The sequence below is a fragment of the Trichoderma atroviride genome, chromosome 3 (genome assembly GCF_020647795.1).
Source record: "Trichoderma atroviride chromosome 3, complete sequence".
Classification (NCBI taxonomy): domain Eukaryota; kingdom Fungi; phylum Ascomycota; class Sordariomycetes; order Hypocreales; family Hypocreaceae; genus Trichoderma; species Trichoderma atroviride.
In genome coordinates this window covers 1,032,491-1,046,387 of record NC_089402.1, presented here as the reverse complement: position 1 = coordinate 1,046,387, position 13,897 = coordinate 1,032,491, and the positions used below count along the sequence as shown (strand labels likewise).

The 13,897-nt window shown below is 51.3% G+C and overlaps 2 protein-coding genes across 3 annotated transcripts; both read right to left on the bottom strand.

Moving 5' to 3' along the window:
• Window positions 1–7,197: 7,197 nt before the first annotated feature.
• Window positions 7,198–8,214, bottom strand: TrAtP1_005560 (uncharacterized protein). The gene is made up of 2 exons (XM_014089231.2): window positions 7,795–8,214; window positions 7,198–7,709 (listed from the first exon to the last, which is right to left on the bottom strand). The coding sequence occupies exons 1-2, from the start codon at window positions 8,008–8,010 to the stop codon at window positions 7,458–7,460; spliced, it is 468 nt and encodes a 155-aa protein (XP_013944706.1). The 5' UTR covers window positions 8,011–8,214; the 3' UTR covers window positions 7,198–7,457.
• A 241-nt stretch (window positions 8,215–8,455) lies between these two features.
• TrAtP1_005559 (uncharacterized protein) lies at window positions 8,456–13,877 on the bottom strand. 2 transcript variants are annotated; one of them, XM_014089486.2, is made up of 7 exons: window positions 13,082–13,877; window positions 12,292–13,001; window positions 12,013–12,226; window positions 10,982–11,931; window positions 10,834–10,926; window positions 10,386–10,751; window positions 8,456–10,309 (listed from the first exon to the last, which is right to left on the bottom strand). In XM_014089486.2, the coding sequence occupies exons 1-7, from the start codon at window positions 13,139–13,141 to the stop codon at window positions 9,409–9,411; spliced, it is 3,294 nt and encodes a 1,097-aa protein (XP_013944961.1). In that variant the 5' UTR covers window positions 13,142–13,877; the 3' UTR covers window positions 8,456–9,408. The 2 variants fall into 2 exon arrangements, with proteins under 2 accessions (XP_013944961.1, XP_065968854.1); XM_066112769.1 differs by lacking the exon at window positions 13,082–13,877 and having other exon boundaries at window positions 12,013–12,700.
• Between the last annotated feature and the right edge of the window lie 20 nt (window positions 13,878–13,897).

Sequence of the window (13,897 nt, the reverse complement as noted above, 5' to 3'; positions counted from 1 at the left end):
TGCTTGTTCTCGTCCCTGCAAGCATCGTTTGCCCCCAGTTCCCATTATTCCGTGCGCTGTTGCTCTTTATAGACCGGACAGCGATGTAATCTTCGGCTCTCGGGACCTGAAGCTAAACGTGGTCAAGCTGTATCCTCTTCGCCTTCTCCTTCTGTCTTCTTCTCTGTATATGTATGAATAGAGCCATGAACGAGATAGCAAAGAAGAAGTGCCCTTTACTCTTTTATCCCCCCCAGACATGGCATGTGAATTTAGAGTTCTTCAGACCTTGATACAATCAACATGTCGAGGGAGACGATGACATACCGGTAGCCGTTGAAAACGACCCCGCATCGAGCGGCTGCGGCATAGTTTCATGAATGACCTGCTGCATATCGGCACGCTGTGTAACAAGAGCACGGAGTAGTGCCCGAAGCGCCAGATTGGGGAGCGAGTACCGGGTGCCGGGTGTTGGTGAGCCGAGCAAAGCGCTGGAGACAACCCTGGCCAACACTCAGCTTCAATATCTGGCGGCTCTGCGGCAATGTGCAACAAAAAGATGAGCCAAAGAGCGCGTGGCGTGGCGTAGTCCTAGCAGGCAGGCGATCGGGAGTCTCCGGAAGATTGCAACATTTACTTGTACTTGGTGACGCAAGGCCCTAGCTGGACATGCTCATAAATGTACAAATACCTCTGTGTCGACGGCATGGAATGGGTACCTATGTACAGTATCTAGAGGAGACCGGCTTGGCGGAGACAAGATGGAGCCAGAGGCTAGAGCAACTAACTGCCTAGAGCATGGGGTCTGGATGGCAAGAGCGGAGAACAAAGGCTAGCACGAAAGATAGCAGTAAGATTTATCCGAGAACCTTCGTCTAGTTCTTTTCCGAAGACCGAGAATAGCAAGATCGTGTGTCGTCGACTAGAGGGTGTGGTTTGGACTCTGTGCTGTAGCCACGAGATTCCCAGCCAGCTGCTGAGCTTTCTGACGGACTCGTATGGGGGTATATAGCACTGCCGGCATGGATTAGAGGTAGCCTGAGATGGCATGCGAAGCGCTACGTGACAACGACAGAACGGGTTGATGATTGTCCGAAGTCTTCTGGCCGCGAGCCCGGAAACATGGTACGCTCGGTGCGACGCGCAGCATAACCGCTCGGACTACTCCGTGGTGAAGTCGCATCGATTGTGGGCTAACCTGGCGCACTCGCAGGGTGCACAGGACTCCGTATTACTGTCGCAACCTAGGCACAGTGTCCATCGCGTGGTGTCTGGCGGCGAGATGGTGATTGCGTATCTGCAACACCACCTCCGTACCCACAAGGGGACAATACTGTACTGTGGGCATGTCAAAGCGGCCGCGCTGAGATGGGCTCAAGGTCATACCCAGGCAACAGCGCCGAGGATGAAATGTGACAACTGATCAAAGCCAAAGAGGTGTGAAACCAGTTACACGACAGGAGACGTTGGATCCATATACTGTAGCAGTCCTCGATGAGGATTACACGGCATGGCTTCAAGGGTACAGTACAAGTACTTGAGCGGCGTAGCTCTCTCTTTTCTGCTTGCCAAGAGCCCGGTGGTGTCCGTGGATGTCCAGGTTCATTTCCCTCATTAATCGTTCTGTCGAAACGAGGCCCGGTTTCAAGAAATCTGATACTCAGCAAGAATTAACGTACGAGTAGCTGCTCTTGGTTCCCTCCCAGCTGATAAGAATGATGGGAGAGGTGTGCACTTCTGCTCGCCAGATAGCATCTGTTTGAAACAAGACTCACTTGACAGATACCTATACTTACCTGGGGCACGAACACCTCATTAGAGACGAGCCTTGGTATGTTATGCGCATGGAGCCCTGGATGTCTGAGCCTCGAGGGTTTAGCGGCGGTTAGGTACTCGTAAGCATTCAAACACATCGAATAAACTACTAGTATCTGTGCCCCCAATCCATCTGTCTGCAAGAAACGAAGTAATGAAACCCGGTTTGCCCATTGGCAGTAGCTCTTGCATCTCGAAAGATGCGCCCACGTCATGCTATTGCTTCCGTTGCACCTTCCCTGGGTTAACCAGCCAAACAGCTCCTTCTGGGGCCATTCAGAGGTCAATTCTATAGGCAGGTACTCAAAGTTCAGTCTTCCACTGCTGAGATACCTGGTCCTTGCCAGTTCGCGTGTCTGCAGTGCCTGGCACCGGTGGCCTGGGCACCCATATCGGCAGGCTCTCGGCGACTACGAAGCACTAGACGCCGTAAAATTGCCTGATTGATAACCAGTCTTGCCAGTAAAGCGAAGCCCTGCAGCGCACTAAAGCATGTACCCGCACGTATCATATTCATGCTGCAGGCAGGCGATACGGCCGACGGCACCTACAACCCTACTCGATACCCCGTACTGCCGCTAGTCAGATACCCTCGAGGGAACATGAATGCCTGTACGGGGCATCTAGCAGGGCTGGCATCGCCACACGTGGGAGAGCAGCTCGTCGCCTGCTGCGGCCAATGCGGGAGCGGAATTTCAGGCCATGCCCAGTACGCGTTCAGCGGTGTGATAGCTACGGGTTCCGAGTGTATCGCCGTGCTAACTACTTACAAGTAGTAGTGCCTTGCGGGCTGGAGATTGGAAATGCGGAATCCAGTACACCGCCAGGCAAGTGCGGAAGGAAGAATTGGGCAGGTAGGCCTGGTCATCTTGTTGGGGGAAGCCCAATCTCGCATTTCTTAGAGAGTACATGTACAGTATTGTTATTCCGCAAACTATTGCCCAATAACAGCTGCCTGTTCACCTTGACTCGTACCTCCTCCTATCAAAATGTCTAGCAGGAGGCCAAGTTCTCCGCACTGCTACTTTAGAGCCTACAGTACAGCCGTGCTTCATTACCGATGGCCATTGCGGAGCCTCCGAAACAGTCGTCCTTGGGGGTCTGATTTGAGCTGCTTTGTATTGCCAAGGGTTAGTTCGCAACACCAATTTACTGTACAGTAGATACAGTATGCATGCGAGGCGTTGCGGTCAGCTGTGCCGGTGTTGACTTCTGTCCTTGTAGAGAATCAGCGGGGACGACCTAGATCCTACGAAATACCTACAAGTGCCTACGCTTCTACACTCCGCCCGCGCGCACGAAATCCCCCCGTTGCCTCCGAGTCGAAAATGGGCGAGCACACATCCGACAGGAGCGCTAATGATTGGGTCGAGCGCTACTGTCTGCATATGAAGACCCCCATATATCTCGTCATGGCTATGGAGCAGTGGGTTCAGCAACAGCGATGTCAGTAGTGATCGGCAGCGCTGCAGGCTGGTCACCGAGACCAGGGGTCGACATCGACGAATTCGTATCTCCATCTTTCTTGGTCGACCCTTCTAGGCAACCCCCTAGTATCTGGGAGGCCTTTGCCCGCGAATAAGAAATGAGCAGCGACATGGCGGAGAGACCGCTTCCTGCTCGACCAGACGAGTACGGCATATGCGTGGCGCTCTTCATCGACCGCTTACTACATTTGGCCCGCCCATGATCCGAATCATTCAACGTGCGGGTGAATAGGTATCCCAAGTTGAATGCGTCAAGCGTCACCAAACGCTGCCAATCATCCGATTCAAAGCTTTGCTCAAGCTGCCTTGGGTACTATACTATGTAGACACAGCCAGGGCCGACAACTGATGCTGCTACCCACAAACAGATCCATGGACAACACGGTCAACACGGTACGCAGTGGGAACCAAAGAGCTAAGCGAGAATCGCTATTTGACGGAGCATGTCATGACACACGGTACACGCATTATTGCTCGCACTATAACTTGATGATAGCACTAGCGCCAGCTTCTGCGAGTGGGAGTTAATGCAGACCACTCTTCTGACCACTGGGTCTCTGCAGATGAAGATGGTGGTGGTTACGCACGCAGTTTTCCATTCCGAGGCGCACCAAGACGGAAAACCGAACTCGCCTCTGGCCCCACATCTAGAACAGCATCTCCTTTAACTCGAAACACCGGCCTTGCGGCTGAAGGCTGGCAGGGTACCCAGAAGCGTGGATTGGAAGGATAGCCATTGTTTCCAGAAGATTTCGCTTCGACTAACCGTCTGGATTATGGTGCAGTAATACTGTGTACTACCGTTACTGCCTGGCATCGCGGCTTGGGCTGCAGTTCGCTGCCTCCTTTGTTTGTCTTTGCCGATTGAACCTTTAGTAAACAAAAGTACGGCGCGCAGCCGAGGTTGGCAAAGCAGTACTGTGTCTATGATCGCCGACCAACAGCCCAATATATCCATCCCTTGGTGCACGACCTAGACGCCCAACGCCCATCTCCCTAAGACTCGGGAGCAGAACTTGGCACCGATGCGTGCTCTACGAAATCATCCATGCGGACTATGAAGAACATGATATGATATCTGATACTGCATACATGGTGGCTCTTGAGAGATCAGCACTCACTTTTCTTGCACGGATATCCAATGTCTAGATGTCTAGATCTGCGTTGTATCGGTTCATTCCGGAGGAAACATACAAGTAGCTGCCGTCTTAGACCGCCCCACCCAAGCCAGACAGAAGATAATCAACCTCTTCTTGCAGTTTGGACCAAAACCTACCAAGAGCAAGGCGGCAGTTGTCTCCAGCATGGCTCGCGTATGGGCATATTAGATCTATTGACGTGAAAAGGCCGTTAGCCGATTAGTGGACTGATTCCTAAACAGCATCCAGGTACGAAGCTGTTAGTCAGCATCACAATCCGGCGCTCTTCTCTCGGTTATGGCTTCTCTCTATATGCTCAGTGAGGTACAGCCACGACCATCTGTGTCCGGATAGGTCCGCAAGCACCTTCATTAACGGTATCCCGAACCATTTGCAAGAGTTGTGGAGGAGAGCGAAAGAGAGGAATCAGCTTCTTTGCGTAAGGCTGCGCCTACTCTGCAAGGGTTTCACTGCTTTGAAGTATGTGTAGCGGCACTAGGTATTCGATGCGGAGTAAGTATAACTCAATTCAGTTTCTATTCTGATCGCCTCATTGCCAGAGGACGCTTGCGTTTATTTACTCGGGGTACCAGATTCTTTCGACCACAATGTATAACCCCCCTCCCCCCCTTCTCGGCCGTCTAGCATGATTTTGAGATACAAACTAGCCTCGAGAATTGATACCAGAGTCAAGGTGGCGTCATTCCATTATCAGTTGATCGTCGCGGCCGAATTGAGCTACTACGAACAGTAGTCAAAGCGTTGTGGAGAGCAGCATGACACAACGTACAGTAGGTGGCTACCTGAGGCATAGGCGTCACTCTGAAGAAGGCTGAAGGGTATATTGAGGCGCCGTAGCGCACAAGTCAGTTGTTGGGCTGCTCATACGTCTTGCCACACTGCATGTGTCCCGTTCCCAACCTACAAGTACGAGCACTCTGACAAGCCACCAGGACCGCTGTGGTCAAGAATTATAAGATTAGGCCACACGGCTATCTCACGAGCTAGCACGGAGTGCTCCGTACCACTAGCACTAGCACGAATCACGGCCATGCTCATCCTTGCCGCGTCCCGGAAGCTTGTACTGCGTATGGAGCATTGCCGTATGGATGGACAAGTGCAGGGTGTCTCGTTTAGCGCCGAACCGGGGTTACCGAGAACAACAATGGGCTTGCCCGCCCACATTCCGAGGGGACAAAGAGGACAAGCGCATGGTCTTGAGACCCTCCCAAGATCCCAGGGGCACGCGTTGAGCGATTTACATGGCCTGCATTTGCTAACACTACCTCTACTACCGCTAATGCTGCTAGTCATACAAGTACTTGGAAGTAGTACATCTGCAACTGGCGTTGTTGCCCGGAGTCGATTTGCGCGGGACGCACGATGAAAAGCTCCTTGAAGCGCAAGAGGCGCTTCACAAGTATAATTGTTGGAGCCACAATTTGCGATAAGACCACCACAGACTATGAGAATGACGCACATGGATATGCTTCACAGAATCGAAGCGTTTTGTGGCACTCAAGGTAACTGCTATACTTGGATGCAAAGGAACAAGCCTTGAACAATAGTTTCAGATTCCAGCTCTGCAGCAAGTTGAACATGTCTGATGTGGGATACACCTGTCGGCAGCGCTATTTCTACTAGACAAGACAGTGCGGTATCCTCCGGAAGAGTTGGAATCATGATTTGCGCTCCTCGTACTTGGACGAAGCACAGAGTAGAGACGGCATGAGTTGAAGCTGGGGCGAAATATGCCTCCTAGCGTCGGAGACGTGGTGCACTGCACTGTGGGGAAAGCTCAAGGATTCCTTGTTTGTGCTGCTCGCAGCCTAGCCAAAGCCGGGCGGCTAACTCACAGTCTCCGGATGTTGGCGTCCTGGGGTCTGCCTTTAGCATGCTCGTTGTGGATGTTTAACGGGACTACCCACGCGATAGGGCCTCTTGATGGCACACATGTGACTCGCTTAGACCGCCAGCGTTTTCCGAAGATTGACGCTTCTTCCTGTCCCATCGCTTGGTCGCAGATATCCAAGCCAGGGATGTCGTTTTGGGAAGGGTGGTCGCAGTACTGGCCTCGCATCATAGCTGAAAGACCTAAGCTCCCGTGGTAGCAACCGAAGCTGGAGGGTTGCAGTCGTCTGACGTGTCCGGGGAGGGTGGCTAAACAAAAGCCGTACCGACACAAGGCACATCACGCGAGGAAGTGTCTGCAGCGCAGCACACTCACATTACTCCGTACAAGCATGCCAAAGGCAAAGGGGGCATGCTGGGTACTTTTATGGGCCTTTCTACGACGTAGGTACTCGTTCAAGCACCATGGCTGTGAAGCAGCTGTGCGAGTTGGGCGCGTATCCAACTGAAATACGTTCTCGCCAGCACAGACCGATGCACAAGGAGTGTTTGATTGCCGATTTCTGATGGCGGCCGTCGCACTGCGCACCTTCTCAGGCCAAGCTTTTCGGCCTGTAGCCGTCTGTCCGAGATTAAAGAGATCCCCATGTCCGAATTACGTATGCAGGCCAGCTCGTTAAGCGCCTTGTGTTTTCGGAAAAGGGTTCCGCGCTGCGTCGTCAGAGATCCCTCAAACACCAAAGATTGCTGACTGCAGCCGGGTTTCGGTGATGGCGCTAGCCACTTTGTGTGTGCTGAAGAGCCCGGGGGCGACGCGACACTATCTGTCGATCGTCGGCGAGTGTGGTGCGGCAAACGACTTGCGGCAAACCACGGCGGCTTAGCCGAGATGATGCTACAAGCACGAGCACGGAGCACGGAGCACGGAACGGAACACGGCCACGATGTGTTTCGCCTGGCCTGGCACATTGCTCAGCGCTGATACAGGCACGCAGCTTCGTCCAGAGAGCGGAGTTTCATGGCCACTCAGAATGCTTCCTACCATGTTGGGCCAAGGGCATGGCCCCCACGATGGCACCAGAACAGGCTGCTGAGTCTTGATAGTGCTGTGGGAAGAGGCAAGATGTGGAGTCTCCGGCGCTGAGACTTGCTTAGCCTGTTGTTAAGCATTGCCTTAGTCTCCCATTTACGGCAGGCCGCCTGGAAATGATCCAGGCTGCTGGGCTTTGGAAGCTTGGAAGGTTTTTGGGCCGAGCTTGTCTTTGTCATTTTTACCGAGCACTCCTCTCCTCTGCTGCTTAGTGATCGGGCACCAGGTTCCTTCTCGGGCCTCCGCTATTGCTAATAGCCACGTTTCAACACTCCTTGGCTGGGTCCTGCCTTGTACTGGATCTGGAAGCCCCTCAATCGCGGGGACAACAGACCAAGTGGTCGGCATCTAGGCCTAAGTATTAGCCTTCAATCCACCGATGGGTCTTGGACAATGGAACGAAATGACGCAAGCCTGCAGGAGTAAGGCTTACAGGTTCATGTCCCGAGTTGCTCTGTGGACCATTGCCTGGGAGTAACAGGCGGCGAAGGCAGCGGATAGAAGACCAGCTATATACCATATACGGGTACAAGGCCATCTCTGTGCGGAATACGGAGTAATCCAGGCCCAGCGCGGTCATCGCGAGCGGTCCTGGAACGAGCCGAACTCCTTCTAGGCCGGGAGTGGCTGCCGATTGTCGCGCGGACATCGGCTGGCAAACCGATCTCGAGGCTCAAGATGAAAGTCGATGCATGAAGCTGGCTCGCGTCCTAGCAGGCCTGCGTCGGGCCATCGGACAATATTCCCATCAAGCGTCAGCAAATGGCTTTCGGAAGTGCTCCGTCCGTGCAAGAAACATTGAAGCCTAGTTTCTCTTTTGTCTCACTCCGTACCCTACCCCCCCTGAGTAGATCCCTCTGGCCTCTTACCTACCACTTTTTGGCTCTGTGTGAAATCCTGCTAGTATACAAGACTCGGAGTTAAGTGTACAGTGACCCGGCCATGATGGCGGACCTGCCCTTACTCGCATGAAGGGGCATATGCTTGTGATTTGTAAGAGGCCTCTTTTCCTCTTCCTTTCTTGCTGCTTTGACGCTCTTACGCTCACGCACTTTGCCACCCCCGTTCTCATCCTTTTTCTCTCTCTGTTTCAGAACATTCCTATACCAATCCTTCGTTTGTCGAACAATAAGACGAAGAGATAGCAGTGCTTACTCTTCCCCCCCCCCTGTATTGGCCACCCCTCACGCCCGTCGATATCGTCCCTCTTTTTTTTTTTTTTTTTGTCCCCTTCCCAGCCCGGATACTTTCTTCTACACTACTGTAGTATTTCGGATGACCGTGCCTTAGCCGCTCTTGTTTTGCCTTGTTTGGCTTAATTTACTAATGCGCTGCTTGCTATTTGGTCATCTATGACAAATGGAAGTTGCTTTACCGCCTTGTTTTTTTGTTCTTGTTTAATAGGGTCGGCTTTTTGTCTAAATTTGTTCGCATCTCACCGACTTCTTGGTTGCTCTTCTTTTTTTGCCACGTGAAAGACCGAGGTAGTTTTCATCTACTAGGGGCCTAGGTGTTTTGCGGATGTGACCTTTTTTTCTGATACATACAAGGTAGGATGGCCTATACTCTATTCTCTCTAGAGAAATTGGGAGTCGATCTAGGTATCTACCTTCTATTCATAGCTGTAGCGTGTAGAGCAGAACTTTTGATGAGCTGGAGTCAAAGAGTGCTTCATGTTCTCCTTCACATTGGAAGTGGATGGTATGTAAAAAAGGTAAAGTGTCATAAACTCCGAGTACATAATCATGAAATCTATTCTCTGTCATACCTATGTGTATCATTCGTCATAAAGGGGCCTTCTTTATTGTTCGCCGCAGATGAATTTCCCAACTGGTTTCCCTTTCCCAACATCAACCAGACCGACAAGAAAAACAAAGAAAGAAAGACAATGAATAGATAGGGAGCGAAAGGGGGGAAATACGTGATTGGAAGGAGCAGAAAGCAGTCAAAACATGCTCTTCATGTCCATCATGCCAATGCCAAATCCCTGTCTACTTGACCCTCACAGGTTAGCAACAACAACAACATCTCTCTAACCTTCTTAGCCTTAGCCCTCAGCAGTATCCATGGCATCATCTCCTTGTTGTGCCAGCTTCTCCTTTGAAGCCTGGATCCTCTCAAGCCTCCACTTCTCAATCTTCTCCTTCAGCTCCGTCTGCGGAACGGCATCCTCAATAGTCATAGGCTGACGCGTAAACGGATCTTTCGGGTCGCTCAGCAAGTGCTGCACGATGGTCGATCGATCGACAACGTGCCTACTCGGTAAGAGCACGGGATCCTTCATCAGCTCTCCCATGATGGGGTCTTCAAACTCGGGCGGGATGTCGCCGAGATCCATCTCGGCTTGGTCCTGCTGCTCCTTCGCCTTGATGAACTTGACCTTGAGCTTGTCCCATCGAGCAATGTCTGCGGTGTCTTTCTGGTGTTTGGATGACAGGATGTAGGCGACGCGATCCAGAACCTCTGGCTTGTAAGAGCGTCCGTCTGCTGCGACAGCCTCGATGAAGACGGATGATGCTCCAAGGTTCAAGTAGATATCGACAAAGTCGGAGAGCAGCTGAAGAGGCCGGAAATGGTATTTTTCTCTATTCGAAACGCTCAGCTCGGCTGCAGCTTTCTTGCCAGCCAACGTCTCGAGGTTGTAGTTCAACATGCTCGCCAGACGTGAGACAATCTCGGGCATGGTGAAGGCCTCGCTTAATGTCTTGGTAAAGAGTTTCATCATCTCAAGGGTCTCGTTGGCCAGCTGCATGTAAGATGTCGCTTGGCTTCCTAGGCTCTGTAGCTCCTCTTCCTTCTTCTGTCGGTCCTCTGTTGACATGCTGCGATCCTCAAGCTCTCTCTCAAGACCGCGCATCTTGGGGAACTTTGTGAATGCCTCATCAAGGACGTACGTGGTATCATTGAGAAGCATATTGACGAATTGAACAAAGAAACCTCGGTTGACCCTAAAAGTACGTTAGATATTTGCAGATGGATGTGTGAGTGGCTCAGAAAAAAAAATTCAGACAATGATTTACTTACTTGCTTTCTTTGATAAGCTGTTGTCTGTAAACATCGTTAATCCATACGCATTTGATGACTTGGAAGATTTCATATCGTATGTTGAACTTGTCGTAGAAAGCCGTGTTAGCTCCAGTAGACTCGCACTCGATGTAGAATTTCATCAAAGCATGCAACAAAAAGTCGTTGGCAAACTTGATGGAGATGAGCTGATCGCCCAAAACACCTCTCTTGAGATGCATAAACGGCCAGGTTCCGGAGAAGAGCAGAGACACCAGTGATGATTTAAGATATGGGTTTTTGATCTGTTCTGAAGACCGAAGGAAGGTGATGCACAGAGCAATCATTTCCTCGCCCACAGCGCTAGGAAGAATGGTGGGAAGCCACCTATCAAGGAAAACGGGTTCGATTAGTTTCAAGAGTTTCATTTTCGCCAAGAGAAATTGAAAGCTAGCCTCGAAATGCTTACCGGAACACAAACTTGAAGTTGTCAACAATATTCTGAAGCGCATATTCGGGAAGATACGCAAAAGCGCCAGAGTTTGCTAATTCAATAGGTAGCCTAGAGCAGTGTTGTTAGTAAAATGGCTTACATGAAATAAATACCGGAACCTTACTTGATGGTCTCAGTCTCAGTTCCAGGCTTGTAATCGGACCCTGTTGCAATACGAAGCAGCCACACAGCAACATATCTCATGAAGCGCAGGGAAGTACTCTGCATCCTTTCGTCGAGCAGAACGCCCTCAATTGAGTATTTCAGCGCTATTGTCTTCTCAAGCACGTTCGTATGCCTCTTAAGGGTTTCTTCGAACAGCCTAAGTTGATGCGGCGCGTTAGCTACTTTTGATCGCTCTGCCTCCATAGCCTTGAGATGTCTCTCCAAGTACTTGATCTCGCGATCGAGATTCTTCAGTTGCGAGTTGAGTGCCTCGCTGCCATAGTGGTGAGCAGCAAGTGTCAGGAAGAAGGCCTCTGAGATGAAGTTTGAGTCCCCCTCTTCCTTTTGAGCATAATACTTTTCAGCAGCAGCTTGATCGGCGTTGAGCTTAGTCTCATCTGAGATATCAACTCGCGGCTGCCTCCGAAAATATCGGACATCAATCTTGTCTATTTTGCTAAAATCCATTTCCATGAATGGTTCGCAGAATCGATCCAAAATCGTGGTGATGTTCATCATGAATCCGTCTGAGGCAACCTCTCTAGGGTCCACCTGGATAGCTCTCCGTTTGTGGTTGGTGTTTAGGATGTAGGCAAACCAATCCAATGTACGATTTCTTGTATCTGGCCCTGCCCGAATGAAAGCGTTGGTAATGACGAATAAGTCGTCTTGGTGTGTCCTCAACACCATTCGCAGAGCGTCTTGCGCGTTGGTAATGCGTGCCTTGTCTAGAGTACGTGACCCGGGAAAGTAGCTTTTGATCACTTCTGGCTGTAGGGGGGATAAACGAAAGAAGGGGCCGAGAATGGTGTTCCTCTCAATGGTGTGTGGCGAAAGAGGTAGTTTGAAGCAGGCGTGCGTGGCGAGATTAGATATTAAGATAGGGAAGCGTGTGTATGTTAGCAGTGCCTGCGAATATCACATGTCAGTTCATCGTGTAGCTCATGATGTGGCGAAATTTGCACTTGACGAGAAATAATCAAGACTAACCTGGACATATGGCTTGTATTCGTCGCTCATGGAAATTCCAGATAGCTGAGTGCTGAGCTTGACCATGGCATCGTTAAAGATGGCTGGGAAAGCCTCATCATCATCAAACCGCTTAATAGCCTCTTTGATGAAATCGAGGCAAATCCCACCCTCATCTACCGGACCCTTGAGAAGATAAGGGGCAATAGTGTCGTGGTTTGGGTTTGGCTCGCGACTGGAAGAAAAGGTATCAGATATGAAAAGTATTCAGGGACTGCCTCCAAATCATGTGCAACTAACCCATATAAAACCGGCATAGTAACGGCGAAGAGGCAGTTGCTCATGCACAGACGCTTCGACTCTTCGTGTAGGTCGAACTTGGGGCCGCTCGGTTGCTTATTCGCCGACCCTGCCTTGACAGCTCTCTTCCAGCATGGTAGAAGATAGTGCATCAGAGGCTTATCAGAAGACCAGCTGCTACAAGCCTCTATGATGGCCTGATCCAAAGTATTAACAGACAGCTTCAAGGGCTCCCCGGAATCGTTGAGCTCTTGGTTCAGACTCGGGAGAAAGGTCAGGCGATGGTTGCCATTGCTTGTCATCCGGTGGGGATCGACCGTTATGCGGAAGATTTGGCTGAGAATTCTATCGGCATAGTCCTCATCCGACTCGGGCTGGACGGGAGTGGCTTTACGCGGGGGTGGTGCTGAAAGGACGTCGTCAACTTGAGAGGCGGACCTCTTGCGAGCAACACGAAAAGTACCTGTAGAGCCTTCGGGGTCGGTCGGTTTGCTCGACCGCACGCCGAGCTGCGCAAAAGGGTTTGAGGTCGGCTGAGCCGCCGGTGTGATGGTGATCTTGGTCTTCTTGGTCTCGGATTCGGCCTCGGGGGCTGGAGAGCCCGACTGCGGAGGAGCAGGTGATGATGAGCTCCCAGCCTCTGCAGGCGTGCTCTCCGCCGGCTTTGGGGGAGCTGGGTTGCCCAGCTTGGCCAGACGCCGTGCTCGAATCTGTATCGACAATCGTCAGTTTCCCGTCAAGACGGCCATCACCCGCAGTGGCGGCTCAGAGGATGCACGAGGCGACTTACCTGCTCCATCTTTTCTTTATCAGGGCCATCAGGCCCCGCGGGCGTCTGGTTGGGATCCATGGCGGACGACTCTTGGAGAGAGTAGAAATGAAAGAGGCTCCCAGGTTCCGTATGTCGAGCAGGGAAAACGACGAGAAACCAACAAGGACACTGAAACGGGCAAAAACAAAAACGGAACGCAGGTTTCGCGGTAAACCAACGTTTATGAAACGTAGAAGCAGGTGGAATGGCGAGGCTGACAAAGATGCAGCTTTGGGTCTTGGTGGAGAAGTGATGTCGTCTGCCTGCGGGGCTCTGCCGCTGCCACCTTGCTAGCGATGGACGGCTTCAGTGGCCTGCTCCCCCGTAGGCAGCGCTAGAGCCAGCGCTGTAGCGATATTTGTTGGCTTGATCCTTTGTTTTAGGTTTCCAATGTTCCTTTTTTTCTCCCGCTGGCTCAAAGATTGAGTTTGTGAAAAAGGCAACGACTGTAGCAGGCTGTGCGGACTTGGTGTTGATCAGGCATATAAGATCAAATGTGCTTTCAGCCGCAAGCCAAACACGATTGGTTGTTCGTTCCTCTTATATCAGCGGCACTCGTTTGCTGCTAGGGTACATGTACGCATTTAGTAAGCTTGCCGGGTTGCTTGTCGCCGTATCTGTAGCCTGTAGTAAGACTTGCAGCTGGGCATTCACTGCCTGAATCTGCCCAGTAATAATGGTTGCAGCCGCTTTGACGAATGAAAATGTATGCTTGCTGGCCAAGTCAAAGGGGCAAGTAAAGGAGCTTCACAAAAGAGGACGGCAGCAAAAGAACCTTGGAAGCTGAAGAAAAAA